Raw genomic sequence first — 15,744 nt, 5'->3', positions numbered from 1 at the left:
TGGAATTTTTTTTGCAACATAATCTTCAAGTTTACCTTGTTTTTGAAAGGTTTAAGATCGTTTTTCATTTCCACATTAAAATGGCAGATCTTATAACATATTTGTATTAATAAACTAGATACACTGATTATTGAACATAAACAATTTAATGCTGATACGTTCCAGTTGATGTACAAAGGCTATGAAAATACCCCGGACACGACTAACAATAATTTACACGGGGCAGTGGCTCTGGAAACGCTTCCGTTCCAATAATAATTAAACACGGCTCCGGGTTTTTTTTTCAGATACAATATTTACACGGATTAATGTACAGATGCGTCATGACTTCACATCAAACCATTTGCTTTGTATTCTCCACTGGTCTCTCCCGAAATCCTCTGAAGACGCGAATGAAGGAGAATTGTGCCAGTTCCCCGTCTTCTGAAACATAAACGAAACAAACACGACTCTAGCACAACTGTATTGATGTATAGAGTTCCTGCGCGGAGAATATCGGCTATATTTAAGAGGGAGTTAGATGTGGCCCTTGTGGCTAAAGGGATCAGGGGGTATGGAGAGAAGGCAGGTACAGGATACTGAGTTGGATGATCAGCCATGATCATATTGAATGGCGGTGCAGGCTCGAAGGGCCGAATGGCCTACTACTGCACCTATTTTCTATGTTTCTATGTTTCTAATACTCGTTGATGAACTGGATCCGCAAGTTATGACATACACCAACATTTCTTGTCAGCTTTTAAAATTTGGTAAACTTTTTTACTTATAAACCCTCTATGTAAACGCCTGACTGGTTTCCCCCCCATCATTTTTGCACGGATTTACGAGGATGTTGCCAGGACTAGAGGGTTTTAGATTTTAGTTTTAGAGATACAGCGCGGAAACAGGCCCTTCGGCCCACCGAGTCCGCAACGGTTCGCGGTCCCCGTACACTAACACTATCCTGCACACATCGGCGACATCGAAGACTTTTGCCTTCCATCACAGTGGGTTCACTGTGATGGATGTTTGTGTGAACTTAATTGTGTGTATGTCTGTAGGACATTGTTTTTGTTTGTATGGCTGTGGAACAAAATTTCGTTTGAGTCTCACTGGGGCTCAAATGACAATAAATGTGTATTGTATGTATTGTATACACTTATCCCAAGCCAATTAACCTACAAACCTGTATGTCTTTGGAGTGTGGGAGGAAATCGAAGATCTAGGAGGAAACCCACGCGGTCACGGAGAGAACGTACAAACTCCGTACAGACAGCACCTGTAGTCGGATCCAACCCGGGTCTCCGGTGCTGTAAGCGCTGTATTGCCCCTGTCCCACTTAGGAAACCTAAACGGAAACCTCTGGAGACTTTGCGCCCCACCCAAGGTTTCCGTGCGGTTCCCAGAGGTCGCAGGTGGTTGCCGGAGGTTGCAGGTAGTGGAAGCAGGTAGGGAGACTGACGAAAACCTCCGGGAACCGCACGGAAACCTTGGGTGGGGCGAAAAGGGTCTGGGCTACAAGGAGAAGTTGAGTAGGGTGGGACTCATGAGGCGTAGGAGGATGTGGGGTGATCTTATAGAGGTGTATGAAATCATAAAAGGAATAGATCAGGTAGATGCATAGTCTCTTGCCCAAAGTAGGTGAATCGAGAACCAGAGGACATAGGTTCAAGGTGAAGAGGAAACAATTCAATAGGGATCTGAGGGGTAACGTTTTCACGCAATGGGCGGTGGATGTATGGAATAAGCTGCCAGTGGAGGTAGTTGAGATAGGGACTATCCCAGTTGGCCAGCCGGTACATGGATAGGACTGGATAGGACAGGTTTTGAGGGATATGGGTCAAACGCGGGCAGGTGGGACTAGTGTAGCTGGGACATGTTGACCGGTGTGGGCAAGTTGGGCCGAGGGGCCCGTTTCCACGCTGTATCACTCTATTCGTGCATAGACCTTGAATGTGTGGATACCGGGACCGTTGGTGAATGGGCAATAATTAACCTGCCTCCACTTCCCACCCTGAACTCGAGACGCGAGTGTTGTTTCTAACCTTCCGCTTTCTTGGAAATTTGTTTTTTTTCTCTTTAACAGATTATGTACACTGGGTACTTCCAGCATTTCGGTTTCGTTTATGTTTTATGGACCTATATATTTGCTTTGAGTCACCCATCAAAAATGTGTGAGCTTTTGCAGGATGGGGTGGGGAGGTTCCATTTTCTTTGGGAAATAGAAACGGAGTAAATGTATACACGATGTTACTCTGGACCATCACTTGCACTCATTCCTACGTTGATGTTGCATTATGTGGCATTATGTGGATGTATTCAATAGAGAGATATGCCTCTTATGGCTAACGGAATCAAGGGATATGGGGAGAAAGCAGGAACGGGGTACTGATTGGGGATGATCAGCCATGATTATATTGAATGGCGGTGCTGGCTCGAAGGGTCGAATTGCCTACTCCTGCACCTATTTTCTTTGTTTCTATTTTTCTACATGTTAGTTTCCCTAAATTCACAGATGAATTTCGTTTCTGAGGTTAGTTTACTGTCATGTGTACCGACGTACAGTAAACCGTTTTGTTGCGTGCTAACCAGTCAGCGGAAAGACAATACATGATTACAATCGATCCGTCCGCAGTGGATATGATGGGACGACATGATGTGGGTCTAGAGCCGAAACGTCACCCATTCCTTCTCCCCAGAGATGCTGCCTGTCCCGCTAAGTTACTCCAGCATTTTGTGTCTATCTTCGGTGTAAACCAGCATCTGCAGTTCCTTCCTACACTTGATGAGATGATCCGCGAATAACGTTTAAACGACAGGAGCACTCAGTTGTCAAAAATTAGCTGCCATCTCGGAGTGTTGATGATGATGATGGGATTATGACACGGTGGATTTGGAGAATTTCGACTGAGATTCTTTGTTTAAAACGAAGGGGTCGCTCATTCAACACAGAAGTGGATTTCCTTTTTTCTCAAAGGGTGATGAATCTCTCTAATTCTTTTCCTCAAGGGCCGGTGGGTCTTTGAATATTTTAAGGCATGGACAGATAGTCCCTTGACTGTAAAATAAGTGAACGGTCGCTCACAGCAAGAAGGACTGTCGAGTAGGTTGAGGGGCCGAGAGCTCGGCACACATATTGGATTCAAATATCCGTGTGTATTTTTATTTTGAGTTTGAACTTTAAATCTTCCAGCCTTTCTGATCCAACTACATATAGGCCTGAATTTAACAGGGAACCCGTCGGGAATTTGCCAAATTTGTTTTATTGATAAAAGTGATGGATTTTAATGGTTCCATTGACCAGATCATGGAAAGAGTAGGAATTAACGGGTCCTTTTCCGAATGGCAGACAGTGACTAGTGTGGTGTCGCAAGCCTCAGTGCTGGGACCCCAGTTATTTACAATATATGTTAACAATTTATACGAAGGAATTAAATGCAAGATCTCCAAGTTTGCGGATGACACAAAGCTGGGTGACAATGTAGCTGCGAGGAGGATGCTATGCGAATGCAGGGTAACTTGGACAGGTTGAATGAGTGGGCAGATGTGTGGCAGATGCAGTGTAATGTGGATAAATGTGAGGTTATCCACTTTAGCGGCAAGAACAAGAAGACAGATTATTATCTGAACGGTTTCAGATGAAGAAAATGGGAGGTGCAACGAGACCTGGGTGTGCTTGTACATCAGTCACTGAAAATAAGCATGCAGGTACAGCAGGCAGTGAAGAAAGCTAATTGCATGTTGGCCTTCATTGCGAGAGTATTTGAGTATAGGTCCTGCTGTAGTTGTATAGGGTCCTAGTGAGACTGAATTTGGAGTATTGTGTGCTGTTTTAATCTCCTAATTTGAGGAAGGACATTCTTGCTATTGAGGGAGTGCAGGGTAGGTTCGTTCACCAGGTTAATTCCCGGGATGGTGGGACTGTCATATGATGAAATAATGGATTGACCGGGTTCATATTCATTAGAATTTAGAAGGATGAGAGGATATCTTATAGAAACATGTAAAATTCTTAAGGGATTGGGCAGGCTAGATGCATGGGAAATGTTCCCCGTGTTGGGGGAGTCCAGAATCAGGGGTCACACAGTTTGAGAATAAGGGGTAGGCCATTTAGGACTGAGATGAGGAAAAACGTTTTCAGCCAGTGAGTTGTGAATCTGTGGAATTCTCTGCCACAGAAGGCAGTGGAGGGCAAATTCGAGAGAGGGTATTCAATATTGAGCTCTTAGGGTTAGCGGAATCAATGGATTATGGGGAGAGAGCAGGAATGGGGTACTGATTATGGATGCCCAGCCATGAATCAGCAGGCTCGAAGGGACGAATGGCCTACTCCTGCACCTATGTTCTAGGTTTCTAGCTTTCTGTTATCCTTATCGTTGTGACTGTGTAGGACTGAACTGCAGATGCTGGTTTAAACCGAAGCTGGAGTAACTCAGCGGGACAGGCAGCAGCTCTGGAGTGGAGGAAGTCTGAAGAAGGGTCTCGACCCGATATGTCACCCATTCCTTCTCTCCAGAGATGCTGCCTGTCCCGCTGAGTTACTCCAGCGTTTTGTGCATCGTTGTAACTAACAGGCTGTACAGGAGTGAATGGACGGATTCAGTCCCCGGTGTCTCCCTTTCCCTGAATCTCACCCCATTTGCTACTGACGCGACCGTCCTTGACCCGTGACCGCATCTCCCGCGGCCTTGCCTTGAATCAATTAAACGAGGGAGATTCATTGTACACGCACTGCTCCCTCTGCCAAACTTAGATGCGCCGTCAAAATAGTTCAGCGACGAAAATTTGAGTCACTAAAATAATTCAGTACTTCGGCCTAAAATGGGCAGATTTCTCTCTTCATTTTGTATTTGTAAACACAATTTGTGACAATCTTCATTTGTTTTAAAACAAGTGTCTCTGTGAATTGATGCGTTGCCCAGTAAATTAGAACACTGGTTGCTAAATCCGATATGAAAACACATTCACGTTCTTGATACCGGAAACGTAGGGGGTTGAACGTGTTTTTGGGATGGGGTTGTGTGATTCCTGAGTCTGGTTCACCGGGCCACACAGCGTACGGCTGTCAAACTGTGGTTGTTGTTATGAGGCCAGACACAAAATGCTGGAGTAACTCAGCGGGACTCGCGGCATCTCTGGAGAATGCTTGATTACATAGAAACATAGAAAATAGGCGCAGGAGGAGGCCATTCGGTCCTTCGAGCCAGCACCGCCATTCATTGTGATCATGGCTGATCGTCCCCTATCAATAACCCGTGCCTGCCTTCTCCCCATATCCCTTGACTCCACTAGCCCCTAGAGCTCTATGTAACTCTCTCTTAAAGCCATCCAGTGACTTGGCCTCCACTACCCTCTGTGGCAGGGAATTCCATAAATTCACAACTCTCTGGGTGAAAATTTTTTTTCCTCACCTCAGTCTTAAATGACCTCCCCTTTATTCTAAGACTGTGGCCCCTGGTTCTGGACTCGCCCAACATTAGGAATATTTTTCCTGCATCCAGCTTGGCCAGTCCTTTTATAATTTTATGTTTCTACAGTGAATACAAGCCAATTAGTACGAGTGTCAGAGGGTATGGGGAGAAGACAGGAGTATACGGGTAGGAGGGAGAGATAGACTGCGGGGTAGACTTGATGGGCCGAACGGCTTAATTCTGCTCCTATCACTTATGAACCTATGATCTTATGAGAAAAGGAATAGACCCCCTTCTTCAGACCTTATTTTATTACATCCTAGTTTGAGGTTGTTGTCGGCTTGTGATATCAGAATTACTGATACGAAAATAGTTTGTCCAGTTAGTTCAACAGAGAAAAAGTAAATACAAATCTCGTTTTCTTTCGGGAGTCTGGCATGGTTTAAACCAGTCTTTGTCCCGGCCGGTGGTTATAATAGGTAAGGATTTATTCAGCGGAAGTAAAGTGTCACTGATGTTTTGAAGGACATCAGTAACAAATGAATCGAAGTTATTACGGAGGTTTGACTAACTTGCCGATCCGCTTTGCAAACAGTAGCGCTTCAAACACGGCTTTGCTACGTGTCACTGTTAAACACGAGTCAGTCATTGCAGTTCATTTTCAAAGCACATGAAATGTAGGTGCAGGAGGCTTAGGGCGATCTTATAGAGGTGTACAAAATCACGAGAGGAATGAATAGGGTATTTTATCCAGGACTGGGGAATCAAGAACCGGATCGCACATCCTGAAGGTGAAAAAGATTTAATAGGAACTTCAGGGACAATCTTTCCACACAGAGTAGTGGGAACGAAACTGTTTGAGGAAGTAGTTGAAAAGTGCAGGAATGAACTACAGATGCTGGGTTTTAATCGAAGGTAGACACAAAAAAGCTGGAATTACTCAGCGGGACAGGCAGCATCTCTAGTGAGAAGGACTGGGTGACGTTTCGGGTCGAGACCCTTCTTCAGACTCGACGTTTCTGGGCTGACGAAGGGTCTCGACCGGAAATGTCACCCATTCCTTCTCTCCAGAGATGCTATCTGACCCGCAGAGATACTCCAGCTTTTTGTGTCTATCTTCAGAAGTAGTTGAGGCAGGTATAATAACAACATGTAAAATAATTTGCACTGCTATCTGGAGAGGAAAGATTTAGAGAGATATGGTAAAATGCGGCAGAATCGGATTATCTAGCTCGGCATTTGTAAATTGTGTCGAAGGGTCTGTTTCCGTGCTGGATGTCCCTATACCCGGGAAAGATACGCTCTCTTTCCCAATTTAAACGGCGAGAAAGTGATTCTCTCCAACAAATTAATCAGGGGATTCAGATGAATATACTTGTGATTAGGATTCAGTGCAAAGGTCCACAACATTTCAACGTGGATTGAATTTATGAGTTTCCCGCAATAGATATTTTCTTTACATTTCAGGAAAACAGAGAGGGGAAATTTGTAATTGGAACCTGAGGGGCAACTTTTTCCACACAGAGGGTGGTGGGTGTATGGCACGAGCTGCCAGATGAGGTAGTTGTGGCTGGTTCTATAATCACAATCAAAATACATTTAGATTCGTACATTGGTAGGAAAGGTTTAGAGGGATATGGGTTAAACAGGGACTCGTGTAGGTATAGAAGTGTGAAAACAAACACCTCCAGATTCAGGGACAGTTTCTTCCCAGCTGTTATCAGGTAACTGAATCATCCTACCACAACCAGAGAGTGGTCCTGAACTAATATCTACCTCAGTGGTGACTCTCAGACTATCTTTGATCTGACTTTGCTGGCTTTACCTTGCACTAAACGTTATTCCCTTATCATGTATATGATAATATACATCTCATCATATACAGTGTATAGGCTCGATTGTAATCATGTATTGTCTTTCCGCTGACTGGGTAGCACGCAACAAAAGCTTTTCACTGTACCTCTAAACTAAACTAAACTAGTGTGGCTATGGCAGCTTGGTCGGCATGAGCAAGTTGGGCTGTAGGGTCTATTTCCTTTCTATATGACCCTATTACTCTGCGCTATTTTTGTTTTGTTTTTTTGTGTACGTATGTGTGCGTGTGTGTGCGCATTTATATATATATATATATATATATATATATATATATATATATATATATATGTGAGTGTGTGTGTGTGTGTGTATATATATATAAATATATATATATATATATATATATATATATATATATATATATATATATACACACACACACACACATATATATATATATATATATGCGCGCGCGCGCGCACACACACACACACACACATACGCATACATATAGATCACACGCATATATATATATGTGTGTGTGTGTGTGTGTGTGTTATCTATATATATATGTGTGTATTTTTGAGTATGTGCATATATATATATATACTTTTTTTCTCGTTTATTATATTGTTGACTGTACTATGTTGAAGAATTCTGTTGTGCTGCTGCAAGTAAGAATGTAATTGTTCATTGTTCCATTGGAGCACATGACAATAAAACACGCTTGACTCTCGACTCTCGACTTGCTTCTAAAGCTTCACACGACAACGTTTCACCTGGTGGGTCTGGTCTTACCTGAACGCCAAAGGTTCCCTCAATAATGACGGCTGCTGAGTTGGATTATTTTGTTTGCAAAGTTCGCTTCGTGTTGCAAGCGGTCATAACCTATGTTAAACAACCCGTGCGAAGGCGAGAGCAGAGCAGAGATGACGGGCAGTACGGGACCTTGAGCCGTCCTTGGGTAGAGCGGTGGAGAAGCGGGGCTCATGATGTTGTCTATTGAAAAAGTGGCGAGCGGAGAGGTACACTCCACCTTGACAGTCGGCTGAGCTGGGGAATCGGGGCCGAGTCGAGGCGGCAGCGGCTTTCTGGTGAACTCGCTGCCATGGATGAGGGCGGAGAGCGAGGGGAAGACCCCCGTGGGCGATGGGATGGGACAATGGTGATGGAAGGCGAGCGCCGGGTGGCCGGCGCTGGGGATATGAAGGCCATAAGCGTAAGGTCCGTATCCGAATCCCGGGAGCAGCGCGCCGTGTTCCCTCAACATCCCGATCTGCTGTCGCTTAAACCTCTTCCTCCGCCGGAGGAAGCTGCCGTTGTCGAACATGTCGGCCGAGTTGGGATCTAGCGACCAGTAGTTGCCCTTGCCCGGGTTGCCCGGCTCCCGGGGCATCTTGACGAAGCAGTCATTGAGAGAGAGATTGTGCCTAATTGAGTTTTGCCAGGCGGGGAACTTCTCCCTGTAGTATGGGAACCCGCTGCTGATGAACTCACAGATCTCGCTCAGGGTCAGCCGCTTCTTCGGGCTCTGCAGGATGGCCATAGTTATGAGGGCGATGTAAGAATACGGCGGCTTCACCAGCGGGTTCCTAGACGATGCCTTCACCTCGTCCACGCCCGCCGCAGCCGAGGCAGCGCTCCTACCTCCCTCCGAGTCCTTGTCTCCGGGAGACCCCCGACCCTCATCGCCCACCACGTCGATGTCCGTCTCTTTCCAAGAGAACGAGCTCTCCGTCATTTCAGAGGCCAGGGTCAATGCAGGCTGGGCAGGCGACGGTGTCCGCAGTCGCGGGGCCGCCGCTACATGAAAGCACACTTCCAGCAAGGGAAACAACGCGAATCCCTCTTTATTGCACAGTGCGGGAGCCGCGCACTTCCCGAGTCCCCACAGCTGCCTGAGCGCACCCTAGCCCCACATACCACAACGTCGGCAACAACAACTTCTCCTTGTTTGTTGTTTGTCTCGCCTCCTCGGGGTAACAGCGAGCGGTGCAAACAACCCGCCTCCCACTTTAAATGCCCCGAAACTCTCCACCGCCAGGCTCCGTGACGTCAGGCAGGAATGCGGAGACTCGGGAGCCGCTCCGCTCCAGACTTGCATCGAATCACACCCACCACCACACAATGCAGCGAGCCAAGCGCCCGGACCCGCGCCCAGCGCCTCGACCCACGCCCTGACCCGCGCCCAGTCGCCCCAGCGCCTCGACCCGCGCCCTGACCCGCGCCCCGTCAACCCAGCGCCCCAGCGCCCCAGCGCCTCGACCCGCGCCCTGACCCGCGCCCCGTCGCCCCAGCGCCTCGACCCGCGCCCTGACCCGCGCCCCGTCGACCCAGCGCCCCAGCGCCTCGACCCGCGCCCGGACCCGCGCCCAGCGCCTCGACCCGCGCCCTGACCCGCGCCCAGTCGCCCCAGCGCCTCGACCCGCGCCCCGTCGACCCAGCGCCCCAGCGCCTCGACCCGCGCCCCGTTGCCCTGACCCGTGCCCCATCGCCCCAGCACCCTGACCCGCGCCCCCATCGCCCTGACCCGTGCACCAGCGCCTCGACCCGCGCCCCGTCGCCCCAGCGCCCTGACCCGCGCCCTGGCGCCCTGACCCGTGCCCCCATCGCCCCAGCACCCTGACCCGCGCCCCCATCGCCCTGACCCGTGCCACATCGCCCTGACCCGTGCCCCAGCACCTCGACCCAGCGCCATGACCCGCGTCCTGACCCGCGCCCCGTCGCCCGAGCGCCCCAGCGCCTCGACCCGCGCCCTGGCGCCCTGACCCGTGCCCCCATCGCCGCAGCACCCTGACCCGCGCCCCCATCGCCCTGACCCGTGCCACATCGCCCTGACCCGTGCCCCAGCACCTCGACCCGCGCCCTGACCCGCGTCCCGTTGCCACAGCGTCCTGACCCGCGCCCTAGCGCCCCAGCGCCTCGACCCACGCCCCGTTGCCCCAGAGCCCTGTCCTTGGCCCGTCGCCCCACCTTCCTTGGGTTCTGGGACAATGGGCAAAGGCGGCGCGGATCAAGGCGATGGGTCAATGAGCCAAGGACAGGCCGATGGAGCTATGCGTCGCCCCACCTCGCCCTGCGCCCTGACCCGCGCCCCGTCGCCCCACATCGCCCTGACCCACGCCCCGTCGCCCCACATCGCCCTGACCCGCGCCCCGTCGCCCCACATCGCCCTGCGCCCCATGTGCCTGTCCTTGACCCATTGTCCCAGAACCCAGACCCGCGCCGCCGTGACCCATCGCCCCGTCGCCCCGCTGTTGACCAAACCGAACAGCGACAGCGAACACGATTCATGAAGTATCGACCCCTTTTCCCTGTTGTTGGTCATTTTATTTGCCCATTAACTCCAGTTAAAACATAGTTTATTTTATATTGCTCCACTATTCAGTGCTCATCGTCATTATTTAAATCCAAACAGCGGCATACTTATTCCAGTGATGCGCTTGTCTGAAACGGCAGATCTATTTTGCCGTTGCTTTCCCCGTGGTCTTTTTCCCTGCCAAATATTGCCCGATTATAAATTTATCAGCGCGCAAGATCACCACACACTAGAAAGTTTGTTGCACCTCGCACCAAATTATAACCAGCCGTATAAAACGCGTTTCCCGTTAACGAACGCAAAATGACCTTGAACCCTCTCTTTAAGAGATAGCGATTATATTTTAAAATGAATCTAACGGATCAAAGAACTCAGGCGTGGCTGATGCAAGGAATAAACACAAAACACGTCATATTTCCGATATTTTATTGAGGAAACTAACCAGTGTACAGATAACCCAGTCCCAGCAATATTCAGATGATAGACACAAAATACTGGAATAACTCTCAAGAAGGGCCTCGACACGAAACGTCACCCATTCCTTGTCTCCAGAGATGCTGCCTGTCCGGCTGAGATACTCCGGAATTTTGTGTCTGTCTTCGGTTTAAATCGGCATATGCAGTTCCTCCCAACAATATTCAAATGTTCCCACAATGGAACACTGCAACCTCCAAATAAGCTCTGAACGACATAGACTATTATTGTTATGAATATCCTATTAATGTTTTGTTTGTTTTTATGTGTACGTGTATATATACACACACAACGTGTGTGCGAAAAAAAAATTAGCGTGTGTATACATGCACATGCCCACATGAACATATATATATACATATACATATAAATATATGTATTTTGTATAATTTTGACAATATACACAAGAGTTTTAAACGTGTGTATGATATATATATATATATATATATATATATATATATACATATACATATACATACACACACACACATATATATATACACACACACACACACACATATATATATATATATACATACATATACATACATATATATATACATATACATACATATACATATACATACACACACGCACACATATATATATATCATACGCACATTTAAAATATACACACTAGATATATATATACATACATATACATACATATATATATATATACGAATATACATATATATATATACGTATACATATATATATATATATATATATACATACATATACATATACATACACACACGCACACATATATATATATCATACGCACATTTAAAACTCTTTTTCTCAGGTAGACAACAATATGCTGGAGAAACTCAGCGGGACAGGCAGCATCTATGGAGAGAAGGAATTGGCGACATTTCAGGTCGAGACCCTTTTTCAATCACTTTTTCTCGTGTATTATATTGTTTAGAGTGTACTGTGATTACATATTGTGTTGTGCTGCTGCAAGTAAGAATGTCATTGTTCTCTCTGGGACATATGACAATAAAACACTCTTGTCTCCCAATTGTCAATGCATAAGATTGGCACAATCATATGCTGTAACCACCCCACACAGTCGTATGAACGGACACAGGTGGTGGGATTAGTTTTGGCCCTGGAGGTTTAGAACGGCTACGCGAGTAAATCTACGCGCAGGGAGATTGTTATAAGGGTTTGACTTGGAGCGAGATTCACCGGCAGATGTTCACTGTCGTTGCCGGAACTTTACTCGGACAGAGAAAGGTTTGTTTTACTCAGGTCGGACGCCCAAAATATTCTAATTGGGTCGCTGTAGCAGTTCCTGGGCTGGGAGCAGTTAGATGAAATGAGTTGCGGAATTAGTAGCAGCTTTCTTCCACAAAAGGGGTCGACTACTCTCGATAGTTAATTGCACAATATGTGGCGTTGAGAAAGGATACCGGCCGCATTATCAGCAGTGATTATCAGCGCACTGCCAGCAACTCGAAACCATCGCCTGAAATTCTTTTCTTGGTAGTTTTAGCTTATGTTAGTTTGGAGATACAGCGCGGAACAGGCCATTCGGCCCATCGAGTCCGAACCCACCAGCGATCCCCGCACACTACACTATCCTGCACACACCAGGGACAATTTACAATTTTTACCATGTTAATTAGTCTACAAACCTGAAGGTGGTTGGAGTGGGGGAGGAAACCGGAGAAACCCCACGAAGGTCACGGGAAGAACGTGCAAACTCCGTACAGCCAGCACCCGAAGTCAGGATCCACCCAGGTCTCTGGGCCTGTAAGTCTATCGCTGCGCCCAATGTGACATCTGATTGTCTCTTTGTTTCAGTCGAAACCAAAAATCTTAGAGCAGATCTTTGGTCGAAACGATACATCTACTAAACAACCAGAATTAAATTGTGACAAACTGGCGCGAACAGTTTCAATTTCACCTAATTCTATTCATCACCCATGTCCGTCCACCCGTCTCGCTCCGCCAGTGGAAGAATGTCCGTCAGCAGTCTGAAGAGGGGTTTCGGCCCGAAACGTTACCTATTTCCTTCGCTCCATAGATGCTGCTGCACCCGCTGAGTTTCTCCAGCATTTTTTTGTACCTGTCCGTCAGCATTGTCCGCTCGAACTTCTGTCCTCGTTTCAATACACATTCAGCGGGTTTGTTGGTACGTTGGGCGTCCTGTCTAAATAATGCTCACTGCAATCTGTTGCATGCTGTAAATCTGGATTGTTCTCGACCCGAAATGCCACCCATTCCTTCTCTCCAGCGATGCTGCCTGTCCCGCTAAGTTACTCCAGCTTTTGGTGTCTATCTTTTATTAGTTGTGTCACAGTCAGGGTGATTATTAATTATCGGACGTATTTCGAAATATGTAGCCCGGACTAGCACTAAAACGAAACACTCTGTTGTAGAAATGACTATGGACAAGTCGCGGCTCTTGAGTCGGGCACCAATCAACATGTCTAAAGCAGCGAATTAATTCAGGGATCATTGTGAACTTTCAGAGTCAATTGCTGCTGAAATAGTTATTTTGGATTTCATTTATGTATTAATTACATTTCTCTATATTATTTTTGTGAGAATTGTGACCAGGGGAATAAGGGGTCGGCCATTTAGGACTGAGATGAGGAGAAACTTCTTCATCCAGAGAGTTGTGATACTGTGGAATTCTCTGCCACAAGAGGCAGTGGGGGACAATTGACTGGATATTTTCAAGAGATAGATTTAGCTCTTAGGGCTAAAGGAACCAATGGATATGGGGGGGGGGGGGGGGGGGGGGGGGTGGGGTGGGGGAAGCAGGAACGGGGTACTAATTTTAGATGATCAGCCATATTGAAGGTCGAAGGTCCAAATGGCTCGAAGCACCCATTTTTCGATGTTTTCATGTTTCTCAATGAAATGTTTACGCTGTTCAAAGTTGTGATAATCGGGCAACATTCACTCCTACAACTCATTTTCCTTGTTTCTTGTCCTATCCTAGTTCATCTTGCTTTCTTGATTCACTCCAGCTCGCTATATTTTATACAATTAACATTGGAAAACAACAATTTATTTATTTGATTATCTATTTGATGTACTGGTGCGTTTAACGTGCAGGGAAAGCTGCAACAAATAAGAATTTAATTGTTCCCATGCCGGTGCATATAACAATTATATTCTGTGTATGTGGAGAGCCATGCGACAACGTTTCTGGCAAACGTTGCCAATATTGCTGCTCACACAATGATGCTGCCTGGGTCATAGGATATTCCCCATCAGAAACTCCAAAGCTGGGTGTGCTGGAACTGAAGACGGTGGCGCAGCGGGAGCGCTGCTGCCTTTTACAGCGCCAGAGAGCCGGGTTCGATCCTGACTACGGGTGCTGTCTATGCGTAGTTTGTGCGTTCTACCCGTGATCTGCATGGGTTTTCTCCGAGATTTCCGGTTTCCTCCCCAAGACGTCTGTAGGTTAATTGGCTTGGTATTTAAAAAAAATGTCCCTAGTGTGTGTAGGATCCTGCTGGTGTGCGGGAATCGTTGGTCGGCTCGGAATCGAACTGCCTTCTGAGGGAGAGAATTCCACAGATTCACAACTCTGGGTGACATTTTTTTCCTCGTGTCCGTTCTAAATGGCCTGCACCTTATTCTTAAACCGTGGCCCCCTGGTTCTGGACAACCCCAACATCGGGAACATGTTTCCTGCCTCTAGCGTGTCCAATCCCATAATAATCTGATATGTTTCAATAAGAAACCCTCTCATCCTTCTAAATTCCAGAGTGTACAAGCCCAGCCGCTCCAATCTATCAGCATATCACAGTCCCGCCATTAACCTCGTGAACCTACGCTGCACTCCCTCAAAAGCAAGAATGTCCTTCCTCAAATTTGGGGATCAAAACTGCACACAATACTCCAGGTGTGGTCTCGCTAGAGCACTGTCCAACCGCAGAAAGACCTCTTTGCTCCTATACTCAACTCCTCTTGTTATAAAGGCCAACATGCCATTTGCTTTCTTCAAACTGCCTGCTCTACCTGCATGCTTACTTTCAGTGACTGATGAAGAAGGACCACCAGATCCCGTTGTACCTCCCTTTTTCCCCAACTTGACACCATTCAGATAATAACCTGCCTGCCTGCCTTCATTAAATGTAATAACCTCACATTTATCCACATTAAACTGCATCTGCCATGCATCTGCCCACTCACCCAACCTGTCCAAGTCACCCTGCATCCTCATAGCATCCTCCTCACAGTTCACACTGCCACCCAGCTCGATGGGCCGAAGGGCATGTTTCTGCGCTGTAGACAATAGACAGTAAAGAATAGACAATAGGAGTAGGCCATTCGGCCCTTCGAGCCAGCACCACCATTCACTGTGATATTGGCTGTTCATCCACAATCCCGTTCCTGCCTTCTCCCCATATCCCTTGACTCCACTATCTTTAACAGCTCTATCTAACGTACGCTTGAAAGCATACAGAGAATCGGCCTCCACTGCCTTCTGAGGCAGAGAATTCCACAGATTCAGAACTCTCTGGGTGAAAAAGTTTTTCCTCATCTCTGTTCTAAATGGCCAACCACTTATTCTTGAACTGTTGCCCCTGGTTCTGCACTCCCCCAACATTGGGAACATGTTCCCTGCCTCGAGCATGTCCAATCCCTCCCTCCCTCCCTCCCTCCCTCCCTCCATCCCTGGTACAACAATGTTTATTGAGTAACGCATACAACACACGACAGCATGTTACTCCTACTGTACAGCAGTGCTGACTGGCAGCACATGATGAGTTG

General features: G+C 47.2%; 1 protein-coding gene across 1 annotated transcript; it reads right to left on the bottom strand.

Annotated features, from left to right (window-relative positions):
- Positions 1 to 127: 127 nt before the first annotated feature.
- LOC116991968 (forkhead box protein D2-like) lies at positions 128 to 9,335 on the bottom strand. Its single transcript, XM_033050985.1, has 2 exons — positions 8,004 to 9,335; positions 128 to 423 (listed from the first exon to the last, which is right to left on the bottom strand). Exon 1 carries the CDS (start codon positions 8,944 to 8,946, stop codon positions 8,023 to 8,025), a length of 924 nt encoding a protein of 307 aa, XP_032906876.1. The 5' UTR covers positions 8,947 to 9,335; the 3' UTR covers positions 128 to 423; positions 8,004 to 8,022.
- Positions 9,336 to 15,744: the final 6,409 nt, after the last annotated feature.

The sequence above is a fragment of the Amblyraja radiata genome, chromosome 35 (assembly GCF_010909765.2).
Source record: "Amblyraja radiata isolate CabotCenter1 chromosome 35, sAmbRad1.1.pri, whole genome shotgun sequence".
Taxonomy (NCBI): Eukaryota; Metazoa; Chordata; class Chondrichthyes; order Rajiformes; family Rajidae; genus Amblyraja; species Amblyraja radiata.
The sequence above is the reverse complement of the archived record's forward strand: the minus strand, read 5'-3'. Positions and strand labels throughout refer to the sequence as shown.

Coding starts and splice junctions, on each gene's coding strand:
- LOC116991968 (XM_033050985.1), bottom strand. CDS start 8,946: ATGACGGAGAGCTCGTTCTCTTGGAAAGAGACGGACATCGACGTGGTG.